The sequence below is a fragment of the Abramis brama genome (genome assembly GCF_963993115.1).
Source record: "Abramis brama genome assembly, chromosome: 12".
Taxonomy (NCBI): Eukaryota; Metazoa; Chordata; class Actinopteri; order Cypriniformes; family Leuciscidae; genus Abramis; species Abramis brama.
Genome location: NC_139974.1, coordinates 28,565,164 through 28,586,375, shown reverse-complemented (window position 1 = coordinate 28,586,375; position 21,212 = coordinate 28,565,164). Strand labels below are relative to the sequence as shown.

Here is a 21,212-nt window from a genome sequence, read left to right as displayed (position 1 = left end):
TTTATAATAGTTAGTTCTTGTTAACTATAATATAGTTAACCAATGTTAACAAATTAAACTTTACTGTAAATTCTTACCATCAAATCTTTTCAGGCAAATATTTGTTTTTGTTTATTTAGAATATGATGCATTATGCACAACTGTAATTTGCTTTGACCATCAATACAGTGAACTTTATCAATAAAGTTGCTGTATGTGTGAACGGGTTGGAAAATGGGGAAGATAATTAAAGTACAATTTTGTTTACAAATATTAAGGGAAAAATAAAATAAACAAATTGTATGATAAATACAAGTCAATAAATAAAAAAAAGATTACAAATACCTACCCTTTTTTTACTTAATTTCTCTAAGCATTACTAGCTATATGGATAATTTATATTTTTTATACTCTTTATATTCATAAATGCATTCATGCACACAAAAAGAAATAGTCAGTGGAAAAATACAGCTGGCCCTGCAGTATTAGAGGGGTCTGTTCCTGTGTGAAAAATCCCTGCTCACGGGATGCAAGGGTCCATCTGGGGAAGAGACATCGCATCAGTGTCAGCTGCATGTGGTGGCTAATGTAATCACCATGGAGACATGAGGAGAGTGATTGACAGGTTCATCCCCTGATCAAATTTCCTCTCTTGAATGAGGTAGGGTGTTACCAGATGAGACAAGGAACTTAGGATTGGGAAAATGAGCCCCAAAGAGGAGATGTCAATAGACAGTCTGTTGTAGAGGGTGTAATCGCATGGTTAAAGGATGTCCTCATGGACTCTGAGGGGGGTGAGAAGGAGGGATGTGGGTTTCAACATGCACACCAAATGGCGTTAATTTATGAAGAAATCTGAGAGAGGCCAGGGAGAAGGGCTACAGGGATTGCACCACTGGGAAGATGATCTCTTTGACTTCAGGAAACCCATGATGCAGGAAAGGAAAACTGAGAAGTCACTCCAAAGGGATGCTGAGAATAGGAGATATTACACTGCAAAGTGGACATATTTATGTCCTCGGACTCATAAAGGAAGGAAGTTTACTTCCACATGAACTATAGAGCACTGTGGGAAAAGGCGGGAGATTAGCTGCGCTGTGGTTTCCTGTGCAAAAATATGGAGGATTCACTCTTCAAAAACAATGTACAAATTGACAAATAAATATACAACCACACATCCCACATGGCTTAAGATAGTGAACTATTGCTGTGCGTAGCTTAAATCTAGTGGCTTAATTTAAATTGTGTATCTGGACTAGTAAAATCCAGATTTAGTTAACTAGTGGCTTAATGTGTATCTGGGTGTTAACTAGCTATCTGTGCCTGAGCCAATATGGCTCAAGATGACCTAATTAGAAACATGCATTGTGTCGTTAACAAACAGATATCATGTTGAAGGCTGATAGAAATAAGGAAAGTAAAACCCATTTGAAATCAGCTGAAATCTGCCCGAACGCACTCAGCGAAGCTATTGAAAAAATTTCCCTTGGAAAATAGCCGTCGTTGGAGGTTTTGTAGCAAAATACGGTGAGCCCTGGTTAAATATGTACTGTATATGTGTGTGAATGCCTATTTCACTTTAACTTGTTCTCATATCCGCAATGCTGTATCCTCACAGAAATTACATAGGCCACTTGCTGCAGATGCTGTATAAACACTTATAGGGCCCTATCTTGCACCCAGCGCAATTGACTTTGTACACCGACGCATGTATCATTCCTATTTTGCACCCGCGCAAAGCGCGCTTTTCCCTCCACAGAAGCACGTCGCTAAACTAGGGAATGAACTTGCGCTCCCTGGGCGGTTCAGCGCAAAAAAGGAGGCGTGTTCCGGCGCAAACAATCCCTGGTGCTATTTTACTGTTCCATAAAACAATTGCGCCACTGGCCAGAAAAAACCTAGTCTAAAGTCAGTGGCGCGTCATTATGCTATTTTAAGGGCGCATGCTTGACCATAATGTATTGCGTGCACAACGCGCATACACTTTGATTCTCTAATCTACACAGAAGCAGCAGTTTTCATTTTTGAAAAATCATATTATTACAAACGATAGATAGATAGATAGATAGATAGATAGATAGATAGATAATTTATTATAAAAGCATACATCTAGCTTACACATTTACCCACATTATTATATACCTGTTTAACCGAAGCTAATTTGGGTGTGTTTCTCCATCCCCAATGTCACTTCTCTCTCTTTTACGGCCGTGACGAGAGCGTTGCTCTCCTCGGTTGTGAACCGCTCCTGGTGCGCGCCTGGCAAATCCGCCGTTATAATAGCAATACGCCAAGGAAAAAGCGCGTCTGCTCTTAAAGGGAATGTGAGATGATGCTCTGATTGGTTTATTTCACGTTACGCCCAAACCACACCTATGAATAATGAAGCTACTTCAGACCAACCCCTTTTAGATTTGCACCAGGCGCAAGAGCCATTTATCCCGCCGGGAAAATAGCAACAGCGCCGAGACCCGCCCACAAAGTTACTTGCGCTTTGTGCTTTGACACTTGCGTTTCAGATCGTTAAAATATGGCCCATAGTGTTTATATAGCATCTGCAGCAAGTGGTCTATGTAATTTACGTAATCGCTGCAGCTTACATGCTTAGACATTCACTCCTGCATGGGTCACTTATTTTAGATGTTGAATTTCAGAGGAATTCTAAAAAGTGCGCTGCAGACTGCTACAGCAAACCCTGACCAAGTATATGAAAGTTGAGCAGTAAGCTTATTGGTTGCTGATGCAACATGATCCAATCAGCTGAGCCCTGTAGAGAACAATGTTATTGCTATAGAAGATTGAGTTAAGCTTGAGACCTATCAGCCTGTCATCTAGAGTTTCATGACAGAACTTTGTATTTATTTATTTGAAACTTGAAACTTACAACTTTAAATGCTGCCAATTTCAACCAATGACTATAACTTTATAACCAATACATTACAAACTAGATATTATGTGATTATGTTCAGATACCTCTCCAGTCCAATTAAGAGCAAATCACAATAAATGAATGAAAAATTCTCCCTCCCCAATAAAAAGAAAAATCTGAGTAAAATAAAGAGACAAAAGTTTAGTATGTTAGAGAATCATGCACTGGATAAAACTGTGATCCTCATACATAAATATTTCAGGCTGAAGCTGTTGTGAAGCTAAACACTAGCACATGCTGGATCAGAGTATCCAAACTAAGGCCTGTGTCAGCACTCTGATCTCAGTGTAACAGAAACCCATGTGAATCAGCACACTATATAGATCATATTACCACATTTCAGCGGTTATGCTTGAGCGAGCATGCTTATCAACCAACTTTTATGACTCATTGCAATTATGTCTTGATTAGCACATCATCAACATATCCAAGCAAGCTATTTTCAAGAGTATGACTGTTAATCGGTTTACACATGACACTAAAGCTCTGCTCCAAAACTACTGATCTGCCTCCATACACAACATTTAAAGTCATCATAAGTGTGCTCCCGATGCCAGAGCTGTTGGTAGATAGCAACATTATTTTGTCTTGTAAGACAGAGTTTTTCAGTATCGTTTTGCTTATGAGGGACCCCTTTCCTAAAATAAAAAGGCCTCTATATATTTTCATTTCTATTGTGTGAGAAAAAAAGTGTGCTATTATAAAACTGCTTTTGGGTTTAATAAAATTAATACACCAAAGCCACTGCAAATTATTAAAATATTATCTGGAATATCATATATTATATAATTCAGTAAATATCATGTTAAATATATTTTAGTTATTTACATTTTAATTAACCACAATTTGTAAATAATTTGCAAAAAAACCCCCAAAACACTGCAATTCAAAACCTGAATTTTCAGCAGCCATTAATCCAGTCTTCAGTATTACATGATCCTTCAGAAATCATTCTATGCTGATGTGCTGCTCAAGAAACATTTCTTATTATTATCAATGTTGAAAACAATTGTTTTAGAATTATTTGATGTATAGAAAGTGCAAAAGAACAGCATTTATTTGAAGTAGAAATATTTTGTAACATTATAAATGTCTTTACTGTCACTTTTGATCAATTTAATGTATCCTTGGTGAATACAAATATTAATTCATTCCCCCACACTGTAAAAAAAAATTACATCCCCAAGTCAAAAATTTCAAGTGACCGATAACATCTAAATTTTTCAATTAGTCGACGTATTATTTCTCATTGAGCCAATGTTAACAGACTATTGCAACAAGAATTTCACTTGGGCCAATTGAAAAATTTAGATGTTATCGGTCACTTGAAATTTTTGATTTGGGAGGGTTAGAAATTTTTTACAGTGCATATTAAAACAATTAAATCAAGATAGTGGACAAAAGAAATATTGGCTATAATTTAGCGTACATCTTAACTTATTAACTATTAAGTATATCTAATATATATTAGGAGAGCAGCTGCTTTTATATGCTGTAGCATTTGAAACATTCTTCTAGGCCTGTACAAAAAAATAAGTCATTGCTAAAAAAAAAAAAAAAAAAAAAGGTATGGTTAATATTGACCATCTTAACCTTTTCTTAAGCGCTTCAGAAAAATCAATTACAAACACTTGAAAGGCGTCTAAAGGGGTCCTTTAATACTTGCGAGGAACCTAAAATGGACTCTAACATCTGTAGATCATCTCAGCTATCCCTCTGTTCTGTTTCTTGTGGCATCTCAATTCCACCATCTATCAGCCTCTCTCTGCTGGACAGTCCCCTTCATCATAGCTTTGAGAGAATTTAGTCCATGTCTTCTTGCATGGATACGAATGCTGATCTGAGGGCCGCAGATCCTCAAAAGAATCTCATCAGAGACCTTGTGCCCTCTGACCTGAGCTCAGGTCATAAGTAGCACAGCGGATTTATGACCTGAATCTCTTGGGTAATAATGTAAGGGTCATTGGGACAGTGAAAGAGCGAGGTGGAAAGCACTTAAAGTAATGGAAGTGAATGCCGCGTCAGTGTTATCATTCCTCCCTATGGGAGCTCGGCTGCACAGCCATTAAAGCCACTATTAGATAAGTGTGCTGTGTGCACTGATGCATTTATTAAATGCTCAGCACTGCTTCCTATTAACTATAGTGTAAAATAACTGTGCGAACTGAAGGAAATCAAAATGCCACTGACATTAAAAACAGGGCATCGGACTGTGTGTATTTGTGGGTTAAACATCAACAGAAGACAGAATAATTAATGTTATGGGTATAGCAGATACTGTCTTATCTAAGCAACAGTATATTTTTACTATATGGTCCATCTCCCTGAAGTCACCTAGGGTTAAGTGTCTTGCTAATGTGTAACCCCTCCTGGGGTTTGAACCAACAGCCTTTAGATTTCCAGCCAAGATCATTAACCACCAAACCACACCACCCCATTAAAGTAAAATATGAGTTCCCTTTCGAATGGGAACTCGCACTGCATCTGAACAAGACGCTATGGGTAACGCCTCCAGAGTGACCAGTTTCTATAGCACGTGTCTAAACGCGACAACTGCATTGGCCGGCGACAGCCTATGGCATTACGGCCACGAGTATAAAAGGGCACCTGAGGAACACGTCATCCTCATCTTCGTCTTCAGGGCCATTTGTTGTGACTTGTCGGTAAGTAATTACAACGGCTAGCACATGCAAATGTTTCAGGAAGTGTGATCCTTGTCCATTTTATTTGACACCAGATGACACACGACTTGTGCTTAATTTCTTTGTTCGAGGAGCATGCGCACTCTGTCCTCAAGGGAGTAGAATGCGCACACTGTGAGCATTTTTCATTGTAAAAGCTCTGCTCTTGTTTTTGTCCCTCGTCTCGAGGGAACTGGGGCAAACACCTGTACTCCACAGTTCAGGACCTACAATCACTGAGACGAGGAGGAAACTAAGATCGGGGGGTCTCAGCTTGCTGAGGAGTTTGAGAGAGGCATGGCCCTTTTGCGCTCCTCAGTGGCTGACGAGGGTGAACTGCTGGAGGAGAATGTTTTGTCTCTCACATCCTCTGATCCAGCAGGCAGTGCTCTGCAGCCTTCGAGCCAGGATGAGCAGGAAATGACAGAGGAGGGTGAAGAGTTTAAGAAAACGGAGCCATCTCAGCATTCACCAACTGCCCTGCGTATGAGGAGTTTATGGAGTGCACCTTGGGTAGTTTAGATCTACCTTGGGGTGCAAGATGGTAGACTAGATAAACAATTTTTATCTGGACATAACCCATGAGCTTTCCCTTTCTTCCTGATCTCCACACAGAGATCGAGAAAGCTTGGAAGAATCCGTATTCGGCCTGCATCCATCGATTCCAACATGACAATTATGCAAATATTGAAGGGATGTATGTGCATGGATATGTGTCGATGCCTCCCATTGAAGAGACGCTGGTGAGCTATCTCTCAATGAGGAAACATCAACACTGAAGGAGCAACTTCGGAGCGATCCTGCCTTACAAGCCCTTTAGAGTTACATCACGCTTGAATGGCAGGGCATTCGTGGAAGCGGGTAAGGCCATGGCTGCTTTGCACACTATGGCAGTTCTGCAAGCATATCAGGCTGACCTGCTTAAGGACCTGGACCAGGGTCAGGGTCTTTCCCCTGATGTGGTAGCCGAGCTGCGTTGTACCACATATCTTGCTCTCTGGGCCACTAAACAGACCACTGCCGCGATCGGTAGACCGATGGCAGCAATGATACCTTTCTCCTCGATTCACCAGTTTCACCTTCTGAGCTGTATGGCACATCTGTTGAGGCGGTGGTTGGCAAGTTTAAGGAAGCAAGGCATGGTCGGCAGCCTTTAAAACCTACATACTGCACCAGCCCAGGACCACACCCAAACCCAGGTCCAAAGACGGTGCCAGAAGGCTCGCGCCCCTCCTCCTCCAAAGAGTAGGTTGTAGAGGAGGCGAAAGGTGAGTAAGAAGAAGCAAGACCTCAGGGAATTGATTAAATGGAAACGCAATCAGCACTCCAGAATCAATAAGGATAAATAACATCTACTCTCTTTCCCTTTGAGGTCAATAACATCAGCCCAAATTCTATCAGGACTTGGCAGTGAGAGCATGTTTTTCTATCAGAGCTTAGTTATGTTGAGTGTTGTTAGTACTCCATCGTCATGCTGAGTACTCCCCTGCCTAAGAGCTCTGTTTTTTAGTTTGAGTCAAGTTGACTCTTTCTGTGAGCCTCATTTACAAGCATAGTTACAGTTACTCGTTATTAGTACTCCCCTCGTTTTAGAGGGTTGTTTTAAAGAGCTCTGTGTCATTTCTTTCAGGTATTAGGGCTCTTTGGCAAACAAGCCTTCTTTATAAGTTAAGTCTGGTGAGTTTGGCTCCCCTCACCTTAGAGGGTTGTTATGCTACCTAGAGCTCCGGTTAGTTTTAGTATCAAGTTGTTAGAATGTACAATGTTAAGTTGAGTTCAGTTCTACCTTCGTTTTAGAGGGTCGTTATGCAGAGTGCACTGATCCCTACAGCCCTGGCTGCAGCATTGTTGAGTTGAATTTCTCTCTGTGAGCCTCCTGGACAAGCTGTCTTCGTGGCTGAGCCTGTGTAATAATCCCTTCGTTTGAGAGGGTCTGTATGCAGAGTACTTCACTCCCTGGGGCTATGTATAGGTAGGATTTCTTTAAGCCTGCTTGATGAGCTGTTTCAGCTAGAGCTCTGTGAATCACTGCTGAGTTGGATGGCCTCCTGTGGGCCCTCTTGATAAGCTTATGTCAGGACGAGTCTGGTTGGTACTCCCCTAGTTATAAAGGGTTGTTATGTTGCGTACTTCACTCTTTAGAGCTCTGCAGATCAATATCGAGTTGAAGGACTCTCTGTGAGCCTCTTTGATAAACTTCAGGTTGAGTTTGGCTTAGTTTTCCCCTTGTTTTAGAGGGTCGTTGTGTAGAGTACTCCGCTCCCCCAGAGCTATATTTGGGTGCTCTGTACGTCCTGTAAGCCCTTTTCGGCCTGAGTAGAGTTACTCCCCTTGCTTGGAGGGTTGGTATGCTGAGTCTCTGCTTTCAAGGACTTCTGTCTCTGGAATCAGGTGTGGAGTGGTTATTGCCTGTTTGCAATATCTTCTCATTGGAGGCCTCCGTGAGAGTCTTGAATCTAGGGATTCTGCTTAGGCAGACAGGCCGTAGGCTATTTCTGCTAGGGTAGCAGAAGCCAGCCTCCCTGGTGATTCTAGGGGTTGACACTGTTATGTCCCCCCGAAGTGTTTTGTGCCTTGTCATATTCCCTTAAAATAATATTTCAATAGGTATGATTCCAAGCCTTTGAGCTATGCCCTTGGGCCAAGCCCTACCGCTTGGCCCTGCAAGGAGGGAAGGTGTAAGGCTGGCACTTTTCTCGTATAGGTTATGTAGCTTAGGCAGTGGCCATAGGGAATAGTGTCACTGACAGCTTGCTGGTATTTATTCCCCAAACCTTGTTCACTCGTACTCATTAAAATGCTCCGAAACCAACAACTGATACCACGCAGCGTGTACAGTACAGTGCTTGTGACAAAGTAACACGACAACAGAGCATACAGAGAGCAGAATGGATCCATCAGAGAAGGATGTCTATGAATTAAATGTCTCGAATTAATAGAATGTTAAACAAATGAAATATTTCCGCCTATATAGCTGGTGTGCACTATATAGTGCACTATATAGTGCACACCGGTTGAATATGTCAATAGCAAATAAAGTAAAAGAAAGTAACGTTAAATGACGGTAGAGAGAAAGCGAGCACTTCTGTTGCATGCTCTTGATTGCTGATCGTTCACTCAGCACATATGCGTCATTTGGATTAAAACTAAATCGTATATGTAATAAATATTAATCTATATTTATTTTATACAGCGAAGGCCAGTGGAAGACCAGTGCTGGTTGTGTATTATTAATGAGTGTTGTCCCTGATTAAATAAACAAATACTAAATACTAAAATACTAGTGATGTCATAGGCTGTCACCGACCAATGCAATTGTTGCATTTATACATGTGCTTCAGACACAGGTCACACTGGAGGCGTTCCCCATAGCATCTTGTTCAGACGCAGTGTCTCGTTCCCCTTCTGAGGGAATCATGGTTACACTTCTAACCTGAGATGTTTTCTAAATGTACATTTTTAATACATTTGCTACTTTTTTTTAATACATTAGGTACAAAAAAAAGAAAGAAAACTGTACAGAAATGTGAATGAGGTTTTTAGAGCTACTTGTTAAAAAAATAAATAAGTACAGCCTTGCATAAGAGTGAACTGAAGACAGAGGAGGAGAAAAAAATTACAAACTATTTAAGCTTTGCATAATCTAACGGCCAAAACAATGTATTACATACATCGCATTAGTATGGAGGGGGCCTTTATGAGACTGACAGTTTCACTTATTTTACACAATGTGTGGTAACGACGTAGAGACTGCCTAACTGTGCAGGAAAAAGCGTTTGATGATAAGTCTGCTCAACCTTTTTATTATAATGTTGTCATTTTATTTGTAACGTTCAAAAAAAGAGCTACTCTCTCATGTATAAGAGAAGTGTATTGCCTGTGAACCTAAAAAAAAAAGTTACAAAATTGCTACAAGGCAATCACTTTAAAGGCTTTCAGTAACTGCGATTTGTTTACTTCAGTGTGGAAATGGATAAAAGTGTCTCCCAAATTCACAAATATAAATATCTCAATCAAGAGTCCATGCCAGACCGCAGCTCCTAAACTCAAAGGTTTCTGCCAGGCAGGCAGTCAAACTGATGTTGTATGGAGACCAAAAAGAGAATGAAGGGACACTCTGAAATCGTGAGACACCCATTGTGAATGAAATGTCTAGAACCAAATGAAGAAAGCAAGAGAAAAATGCAGGAGACTGAACGTAGCACGTCCACGTGGAAGACACAGGATGAAATTATGGAACATGGAGTGAGAACATAGACCTGTCAACCTCCTCTGCCATTTTTGTGAAAGAGGAAGAGGGAGCACAAAGGTCAAGGAAAGCAGGGTAAGAGGAAAGCGTGAACAAGAGGGGGAGGAAATGGATAGGGAAAGAAAAACAGACAGAGCAGGGCAGGCTGGGTAAAGGAGATGGGTCTGCAGATGACAACCTCTGAGAGGAGGACGCAGATGTTACAGGACAAAAGAAAAAACCCAGATGACTTTGTTTGGTTTTATGGACAGATACCTTGTTCTGTCCACACACACCTGCATTAATACACCTCACATGATGAAGGACAGAAACAAGGAAATGCAGAAAAGAGGATAGCATGGATTAGATGAGAGCGAGTGGGTGATGAAAATGAAAAAATACTAAATGTATGCAATTATAACAGCTTTGTCTCATATTTTTCTCTAAAGATTCTTTAGTTGATATACAAATTGACTAGTGCTGTCAGTTGATAGAAATGTTTAATCATGGTTAATCATGATTGCAGGGCTTTTCATTTTTTTTTATGCCAAGGACGTCCACATATAATGATGGTCTCAAAAGACACTCTTAAAGCCAATTATATATTTTCATGCAGAAAGTGCCATTTATAATGTGTGTGAAAAATATTAAGCATAAGAAAGGTTTATGTTTCAGAAATTAAATAATTGGCATTTATTTTGCCACTGTACTTAAGCCAAAGCAAATTATATAAATATTACCTAGAAAATATTAACTTTGTATTAAACTGACTGGGTATCTTTTTTGTTTTCTCTTGACCCAAAAGATCATAAAACCATAAACACATTTTTTTTTAGATGTTAACAGATGTACAGGTTGCATATCACAGAAAACAACAACAGCACTCATTATGTTTATTATTAAGCGAAAAGTGGTTATTTTTTCATTTTTTTGGAGCTATTTCTACCATTCTTCCGGTTTAAAAAGCAAAGTTGAACCAACATCACAAAAAGTGAGGTACATGCATTAACTTGGAGTGGTGATTGGCTGCCATGGATGGTGAGTACGGGTATGGTAAACATCATCAGTTTCTGAGCTTTTCTCTGCATTATTCATGAGAATAAACTCTTTTAATCCAATCACTGCACTTCATTAAGTACGAGATCACATTACAGTGGAGAATTCAAATGTCACAAATTACATTTCAGCCCTGTTCGTTCACCTCTGCCTGTCCAGCTCTGCATTCGGACATGTGTAGTAAGTGTATCAGTACAGTAGCTCAAAAGTGTTGTTTGCATTTTACCCATGATGCGGTCAGAGCTGGAGTTTGACTACCAACACATCGAAAATATGACTGTAACAATATTTAATACATAACATACTGAGCGTGCATGAGAGCGTTTTCTGCAGGGAACGTGCAACGTGGATCACAGTTCATATCAGGACGGGATCATGTGTGTTTCAAGTCATGGAGATATTTCATATACTCTAGTGCTCCAAACATGATGCAGCACTGTGTATGTGCACATATTTCATCATGTCTTCTTCAAATTAAATATGTGTTAATACGTCTGATCATGCGTTGCGATGACAATGAATTATTCTGATAAACAGAACACAATGATGTAGACCAAAAATTCAAAGAAGAATGGACACCTTTCATTTTATGTTAAACTGATGCATGTCAGTTGTTCAGAGATTGTAGTGCTTGTAAACATAATGACAATTTTATTATACCTAATTAGACCAATAGCAATGCAAAATTATAATGCTGATATTTTTAAGAATAATTGATCAAAACTTATTTGATTGGACCACGATAGCTGTTAGTAGTCTCTAAGTTTTTTGTGCATTTGTTGTTATAGGGTTATATTTTTTAAAATACATCAAGTTACTCACAACTCTGTTTTTTTCTCTGCTCACATTTTAATATTAATTTGTCTGTATCCACCTTATTTCTTAGGTAATCGCGGGCGTGGCCATTTGTAATTTTAATGTGGCTGGCTTCCGGTGTCATTCGCTTCCAGCTATTTTTAGCTGTACAAAACAGCTAGTTATGCTGCTTGATATTGCAAACTAGTATTTCTTACCATATTATTTTAATATTGTCTTAATTATAAACTCGCTGGTTTGTAGTGCAGACATTTTTACAGTTTACTACAGTTAGATATATTATTCTCATTATTTCCCCTTAGCGGCTAATAAATTAGAGTCTCGCAAATTCACAAAAAAACCTTACTTCCGCATTGAAAAATAAGGTGGACAATGAGGTCTGTTTTATTGGTTGTTGTCTCCCCTATTCCCACCTTATACACAACGACTTGTGAATGAACATTGCTAGAACAGGGGTTTCATGACACTTTAGCAACCCCTCCACAATGTTCGGGTGTTAAGGGTTGCTAAAGGAAGTTAATATCTTATTAGCCTAGAGTAACTCAAAAATTGTATCCACAAATTTTATTTTCACATCCACAAAGTGTCACAAAGTTCTATGAGGAGTTCCAACATTATATACAAGCAACACAAGAGAGAGATAGCACGTTTATTTTGTGTTTAGCTGTGCCCTGAAGGAGTTATTGGTGCTTTGGGTGCTGGTGTGTTCTGCTTCACGAATTGATATGTAGTGGGGAGAAAGGCCTGTGTGATTGAATTTGTCTGTGGTAAATATTGTGAGATTGGATTTATGCATAGCGGGTCATCAGAGGGAGAGAGAGAGACAGAGAGAGATAAGATAATGGGTATTTCAGGCAGATAAATGGAAGGGTGGAGAAAGAGATGGAGCCGAAAGGTGAAAAGGCGCGAGGAGTGTTGGAACAGGGGAACAGGAAGAACAGGCAATTTGAGAAGCTTGACGGCATTTGCGTTTAAATTGGGGACATACTGGGCCCAAACAAACAGCAGTGGGAGGATCATTCAGTCACAAACAATTTAAATAGGATTCTGAATTAAAGAATGAATTATGAGGTTATTCGGCTGTGAACTTCTGGATTTCTCTCAATCGCATATCAGTGACTGAATAAGCAATAATGCTTTTGTTTTCTCATGACAACAGAGGAGTCCACTGTGTTTCATTGTGAGAGTGGGTCATTACATCCACAGATTTATTCTTCTGCAAGGACTATAAGTTGTTTTGATTAATAAAGACTAAAGATTCATGAAGAATGGCTGTCTGAATGGAAAAAAGAAACCGTAAACACAAGAATAAGAATCACCGTGTGTGTATAGTTTATCACTGATACAAAATATACAGCATACTCCTTCAAATATCTGTTGTTCATTTGTTTTCCACCACTTTCTTTAGTTTGGTTTGTCAGTTCTTTCTTTTGTTTTAGGTGCTTCTTTTTCTTGTTTGTTTGTTTATTCTTTCATTTATTCACGGTTTTCAAATTCTTTCAAATTTTTTTTTCGTTTTGTTTATTTGTGCATTAGTTAGTTTGTTCTTTCTAATATTTGTTTATACATTTGTTCTGTCTTTTGTTTGCTTGTGCACTACTTTCCTTTCATTTGTTTGTTCTTTGTAATATTGATTTATATGTTCGTTCTTTCTTTTGTTTTGTTCTTTTGTCATGTGTACTAGTTCTTATTTTTCTTTTCATTTGTTTGTTCTTTCTACACACATTTTTTAAGCCTTTTTAAAGATTTAAGATGCAATTTAATTAATAGTAAAGTTCCATCAAAGTGAATTGAATAATCGTTATGTATTTCCATTGATCAATCCTTAATCAATTATTTTTCAGTTTTATATGTGTAATATTTGGTTATTCATTCGTTCTTTGGTTTGCTTGTGCACTGGATCTTATTTTTCTTTCATTTGTTTGTTTTTTTCCAATATTTTATAAAAGGACAGACAGAACTGTTTTTCATAAAGGACAGATAACGAATATGCGTGACATGTTGAAATAGGCTACATCTGTGAATTATTAAATGTAGTTTCAAATGTTTTATTTATAAATAATATTGACAAAGTAAATAAATCCATGTGTTAGAAAACTAGACTATCACTTGTTCCCAATATATAGTACTATACAGTAAAAAGAAAGCACACCACATGCACTGCCATCATAGTAATTTATTTCATCTTCATTTACAAGTAAAAATGTCACAATTCCAGCCTTTCTGAGCAATGTTGCAAACCGTTTGGTTAAGGGTGTGCGATATCATGATCGCGATATCACTGTTTATTTAATTTGTATTAGGGATGCACCGATCCACATTTTTCCACTTCCGATCCGATCCCGATACCTGAATTTGGATATCGGCCGATACCGATACTATTCCGATACCAGAGCTGTGATTACTTTAATATTATTATTATCATTATTGTTTATTTTATATGATGCTGAAATAAACTAGAAAAACAGGAAATATTGTTAACAGGAAAAATCCCATTCCGAAAACAAATATGCAACTATAAGGGTTTCAAATTAATTGTCATGTCAATATTTATTACATTCCCAAAATGTAAAATACTTGAGTGTTTAAATATAAAGAAAAGTGCAAGTGTAAACATCTTACACACACACGAAGGGTGATCCTTGCTCCGATGCGGTAAGTTAACTCTCTCGATGAATGCTCGATCAAAATCAGCCATCTTGCAAACAGACAAGCGGATTTTCCCTCAGACCCATCAATTTCGCTTCAAACTTTTGCTTTTTATGCGCGTCAATTTCACTCTGGACGCGCAAATAGATTCAAAATATTCAAGCGTCCAACTAGACGTGAATTTGACGCGGTATTCGCGTTTGGTGTGAACGCACAGTAACGTGCTTTTTTAAATGTTTGATTGCTTTCGTTGTGTTGTACGACGCGAGGGAGCTTCAAAGAGCTCTGAATTACGGCTTTGCAAACATTGGATTTTGCTGTCTTGCTCTGTGGTGTTTCCAGTGTGGAGTATTTCCACACAGCGGACGTTGTTGGCTAGCCACAATCTGCAAAATGGATTTCCTAAGCAGGGGCGTGTGTCATAACTCCGTGTCTCATTGAGTCGCGCCTCCGTTCAGGAAATCCATTCCGCAGTTTGCAGCCAGCTAGCAGACTCGCCGGCGGGAATCACTTTTGGAGTCATTTCAGCAGACAACGTTAAAGCGCAGACATGACTCATGGATATCTCCGCAGGTTGGATCGGGAAAATCCGATACGTGAATTACGCTGGTATCGGTCCCGATACCGATACTGGATCGGATCGGCCCCATCCCTAATTTGTATATTCATGTGTGTATGTGTAATGTGTATCTTTGTTCTTAATTTTTGATAACAAAGAAAATAATGACAAAGATTTTTATCTTCGCCACTTTGGCCTAAATGTCTGCCATTCTTTTTCATTTTATATTTTGCTACCTAAGGCTTTGTTTTTAAAATAGGGACATTAGTTTGGTTGTAATGCTCAGTCAGTTGCAAAATAGTAAAACCATCATGAAAAAGAATCGTGATAAAATCATGAATCGTGATTTTCCTGAAAAAAATCGTGATATGATATTTTTGCTAAATCGCCCACCCCTAATTTTGGTTGACTACCTACTGTATTTTAAAACACTGTACCTGTACCTTTACCTACTGTAGATCAAAATTCAGTTTTAAAACAACAATCTATATAACATATAACAAAGAGGCAAGCTTGGACATTTTGTGGAAAGGACCCCCAAGGATGGCAAAAGCTTTCGCCACAGCACATGCCATCAAAGAGAAACTGAACTGGTAATGTGGATGCTGTAGTCGAGATTAACGATTATTAATAACTTTGTTTGTTTATTCATTATCTCTTCCATTTCTTTTAATTGTCAGTTTGTTTATAACAAGGCTATTCAGCTCTGGTCTTGGAGGGCCACTGTCCTGCAGCGTATTCCAATACACCTTCATCTGTTTTAATATTTTCATTTTTCAATTCTATTTCAACAAGCTTATGTAAAAAAAAAACATACAGAGATAAATATGAACACACAATGACACATCAGCTGCATGCTGCAAACAATTACGCACAGCAGCTCTTATGTGTGTGTGGGCACAGGATCGGTGTGTTATGTATCCTGTTATCACGCACATGCAAAAGAACATGTGCAAGCTAACAAGTTATATAAGATCTAAACCCATAAAACTCACAATAGTTTAGATAAGGGTCTAAACTGAGCCACAGTTTACCTCTAAAGCCTATTTCACTTTCTAAATGCCTTCCTCTGATCATTGAGGCATAGCTCTGTGATTGGAGTGTGACTTGAGTGTGGATGTTGGACCTTGTTGTAAAGACGGGTAGGATTGCCAATTGGCAATGTGTGCTGTACTTAGACAGCTGCTGGATGGACCCTTGAGGGGATATTGAACTCAAGCTGCAGAGCAAACTAAACATCTTATTAATGAGCACATGCAGACAAAAGGGAGAAAGGGAGGGAAGACGGTAAAAGACATAGTCGTTAGTTGGTGAAAACGATTGGCATTTCTTTTTCCTCATTAGAGTTTTGTTTGCTTTTTTTGAACAAACTCACTCTTGCCAAGAAATATCATGTTGGATCTGCAGCTCTGGAGGGAATGAGACACCTGCGATCTACAGATAAAGACACCTGCAGGACCAGAACATGTCCACGCGGCTCACTCTGAGGTGCTAATAATCTCCACGTTGATCAAAGTGACTGCACTGAGTATTGAAGCACCGGGGTGGGGGTTGGGGGGGAATCATTTAGAAGGTAGATTCAATTAATATTAAGACATTTAATGTGCTCTTACTGGTTTACAAGTTTGAGCAGGTCAGTTGAGTAGAATTCAAACCGAATGTCCAAACGCAACATGCTCAGCTACGTATGCTATCTATTCCGCAGAACGCCTCGTTGAAACATGAGTAACGAAGTTTCCATTCAGAAGTTTGTGCTGTGAATCATGGGCAGTCTTAATGGCAGAATGATACACACAAGCTGTAATATTACTAATCACAGCTTTAACATTAAAGAAAATTGTGTGAGTGAGTGTGTGGACAAGCTGTCTATGTGACTTCAAGTCTCAGCCCTAGAGATTACACCCACAGTTGTTTCACTGACTGTCTGATTCATACTGCTCACAGACAGTGGCGGATTTAGCAAATTGGGGGCCCAAGGCGAGATAGGGCTATGGGCCCCTCTCCATCCAATCTTTAAAAGAGAACAAAAAATATGTAGGCCTATACCGACTGAATGGTGGATAGGCAGGTAAAGCTAATCTACGGGGAAGTAAAGGTTAGAGAGGAGAAACCTTTTTTTTTTTTTTTTTTTGACAAATTTCACCTTTTCGATTCAATTCTTGTGATTTGATTCAATATTGACTCATTTGGATGAATATTAGGTAACTTAACGTTTCACAAGATAGGCATTACTTTTTCTCAAGAAAAAAAGCCCTATCAGCTGGTATAATTTAAGGTTAAAATAAGTAATATAGTAGCCTACACATAATTAGCCAAATACTCTCTATAATAGCTCTTTTTTTCTAGCCAATTAAATGGCTTTTTCTGAGGTAAATGTTATGTGACGATTGTTCTCCAGCTGTTTTACCGCTTTCCGCGGTTGAAAAACACTTATTGATCGATATTATGAATGAGGAATATACATTTCGGTAAGTTATACTGTATCTTTCAACATTGTTAATTCGTGTTTACTTAGGCTGCTATTAGCTAGAGAGTTCACGTGCCGCTATAGGTATCTATCAAGTAACATTAAAACGGCATTTATTGTTTGAATTTCGTTATAGAATTGACAGAATCTGAGAGCTGAGATTTTAAATATCATGATTCATAAGTAAACTGATCAGTTTTGTCTGTCGATCTCCGTGTCCTCTTTGCTTCACGATTTTTCTGTGCGTTGGACGTTGTTGTTCCTGATCTGTATCCCCAACAGTAGCCGTAAAAAGGTTTGTCATCTTTGGCAGCGTTCCCAAATACTTCTCAGCGTCTTTTCACTTTTTTTTCATTTATTTAAGCCGCTTGGGTAACTTCGAAACTTTAAATTTTCGCATTTAGACTCGTCTTGCTCTGTTTGTGTATTTCCCAGTGCGTGTTGTTTATCTTTCGCGCTGCGCACCTTTACAGACTTTTTGCTTTCCTCCCGCTTCGTCCTTTTTTCAGCACCGCTTGGGTAGCTAGCTTCGCTTCATTTTTACTCTGTCTACTACTCTGTACACTACTCTGTACACTACTCTGTACACTACTCTGTACACTCTGTCTGTCAATCACTTCTTTTTCTCCGTCAGTTTTTGGCACAGCCTTGTCACTTTCGCAGATGCGCAGTAAGTGAGATAATGGAATAATCCAATGTAGTGAGGCGGGGGGGCCCCCTCCTGTCTGCGACACTAATGATTTGATGCCATTTTTCACATGGAGTTTTAGAAATATATAATAAAAAAATAAAAAAAACTTAAGCATAAGTTAATAGGGCATTTTGGGGGCCCCTAGGTAGCTCGGGGCCCAAGGCAATTGCCGACCTTCGCCTAATGGTAAAGTCCGCCCCTGCTCACAGAACTAGAACATACTGAATGTGGCAAGCTCTCATCTTATTGGTTAACATTTATAAAGTACTAAGTTGATAAAATGAGCACTTTTGAGAATGAAAGAATCTCTGGATTAGTTGCTTCATGCATTTAGATTGACCAAATTGCTGAATCATTATGCACATTGCGTTTAGACTTCTTTCCACATAAATGTGTCTCCTTAAAACGGATATAAAATGGACTCTTCCTGTGCTATATGAAAATCTAATGTAATGTTTATAAATGCGAGTTTATATCTCACAATTCTGAGAAAAGTAAAAGTTTGGGAAATATAACTTCACAATTGCATGAAGAAGTCAGAATTGCAAGTTTATTTCTCGCAATTCTGACTTTATTTCTCGCAACTGCAAGTTTATTTCTGAATTTATAACACGCAATTGCAAGATTATATTTCGCAATTCTAAGAAAAAAGTCAGAATTGCGAGATGTAAACTCACAATTGTGAGAAAAAAAGTTGCAATTATCTTTTTATGTTTTATTCTGCGGCTAAAACAAGCTTCCATATAAACTAGATATTAAACAGAACAAAACACAAAGTAAAGTCTATAACAAAACAAAAAATCTAAAACAAAACAAAAACAAAACAAAAAACAAAGCACAAAAAGCAAAACAAAACAAAAAAATATTCTGAGAGTGAACGAAAGTGAAAAAGTGGTTGGTCACTTTACGTACAGTATTGTTCAAAAGGTCTCTTCCTGTTTAGAATAAGATGCAGTGTATACCAGACTCTTTTGTTGTTTAGCCCAAAATCTGTCTATGTGATACTATAGGTAAATTTGAGCAGAACTGACCATGGTATGTGCGATTCCACATCCTCTTATTGACCACGTCCCTTGGGGGCCTCACACCCGTCAGATCCAGAGTCTCGTTTAGGGCACGAGAATACAGCATGACTCCGTCGTGAAATGATCCCGAAATCAGATTCATCTGGAAGAGAGGAAGTGCACAGATTACATACTAGCATTAAAACTCTAAATAATTGGAGTTTAAATTTGATTACTTTTATTAGATTACCAGCTCTCTAGATACCATACTAATAGCATTTTTGAAGAAAACTTCAAATATCATCATCGCAAGATTGTAATTCGATGACCCACACGAGACTGTGTGCTAAAAGAAATTGGAAGCGTTCCTAATGCTGTCCGTCATTCTCCTGTTACTCTGGTTCACCATTTAATATCACACATTCCTCCTGTGCTGTTGAAATACAATCTGTTTCTCCTGATCCAATATGTGCATTTCAAAACAGATCATTTTTTTTTATAGTGGAAATAAATTATAAACTGGCGATAAGGAGTTAGTCAGTGAGAATTATTTCATACTTATTAATATGATGCTCATATACAAGTAACATCTAAATGACAATGAATTAATACACAGATTGGTGTATTGGTACACATGCACAAGTTAGAGATAAGCAAAGAGGCCTTTTTAATCAACAATGGGAACATGCAGGAGAAACAGAATGACAACTACACTTCATACAAATGATCCCAGACAGAAAACCTACTCAGACTGAGGGCTTAAATACATAGAGCAAACAATAGAGCTAATGAGTTAATTAATAAGACAACAGGTGAACGGGATAATCAATCAAACACACTGGGAAACTAGGTCAAACAGGCAAACAGAACCAGAACACAATGAAAACTAAATCAAAACAGAATATACACGTTACAGTTGGAACCCACACCCCAAAAAGTGCAGAATATAAAATGCTGAAACCATCTGAATTTAGTAAGATTTATTAAATAAAAGATGTTTTTGTTCTTGTCACTGTGTGTTTAGCTTGCATGAAGCCTAAAATATGTATTTTTGTAACAGGGTAGTAGTTCTTTCCATAATTTTGTTACTTCATATATTTATATATTGCAGATAATGTTTATAGTGTACTTTCAGCATGTTTTCTGGTAAGTTCAGTGTGTCTTCTGCACATCTAGAACACTCTTGCTACTGTACAGTATATAGCACTGCATGGCTCACGCTCGCCGCGCAAAGGCTGTAACTTGTTAATATTGAAATTAACATTGAAATTAATATATATATTCATATATATATATATGCGGAGTGGTGTCCTTTACGCATTAACATTTAACTGTTTTTCAATGAGAATGAATAACTTCTATGCAGCAAAAATAGGCATCAAACTGATCAAGTGACTGTAAAGGCATTTATAATTTTACTAAATATTTCTATTTTGAATAAATAAATTCTGTTCTTTTGAAGTTTCTATAAATCAAAGAATCCTGAACAAATGTATCAGGGTTTCTAGAAACATTAAGCAGCACAACTGTTTTCAACATTGATAAGAAATGTTTCTTGGATCACGTGACACTAAGGAATGGAGTAAAAACTTCTGAACATTCAGCTTTGCCATCAAAGGAATACATTACATTTTAATATATTATATAGAAAACAGTTATTAATATCATATTGTAATAATATTATATTGTAATCATATTTCACAATATTACTGTTTTTTTGTTTTGTTAATCAAATAATGCAGTATTGGTAAGAATAAGAGACTTATTGTAACGTAGTGCGTTGAGGCAGAGATGAGGCAGGATCCAAATGCAGCACACGCTTTATTTAACGGACCACAAACTATACAAATTAGACTGGATACAGGACTCGGGACTCAGGAACAGGATACGAGAACAGGAACAACCAACATCAACATGTGCTACAGTGAACTGTAAGACATACAAGAACTCACAAAGACAAGGCTGAAACACAGGGTTTAAATAATCAGGGACAAACGAGCTAGACAAGATAACAAGGGGGCGTGGTAAATCAGAAACACCTGGGGTAACTAATAGACAAGACAGGGAACCATAGAACCTGACAGGACACAAAACCCACATCGTGACACTTATACTGTATATGCATGCAGTTATGAAATAACAAACACACAATC

The 21,212-nt window shown here is 38.3% G+C and overlaps 1 protein-coding gene across 1 annotated transcript in view; it reads right to left on the bottom strand.

The window, feature by feature from the left end:
* The window catches only part of npr1a (natriuretic peptide receptor 1a), a 119,441-nt gene that overhangs the window by 37,646 nt on the left and 60,583 nt on the right, over positions 1-21,212 (bottom strand). The window contains exon 5 of the mRNA XM_084130668.1: positions 19,087-19,222. Within this exon, the coding sequence (XP_083986794.1) occupies positions 19,087-19,222 (136 nt within the window). The remainder of the gene's footprint in view (positions 1-19,086; positions 19,223-21,212) is intronic.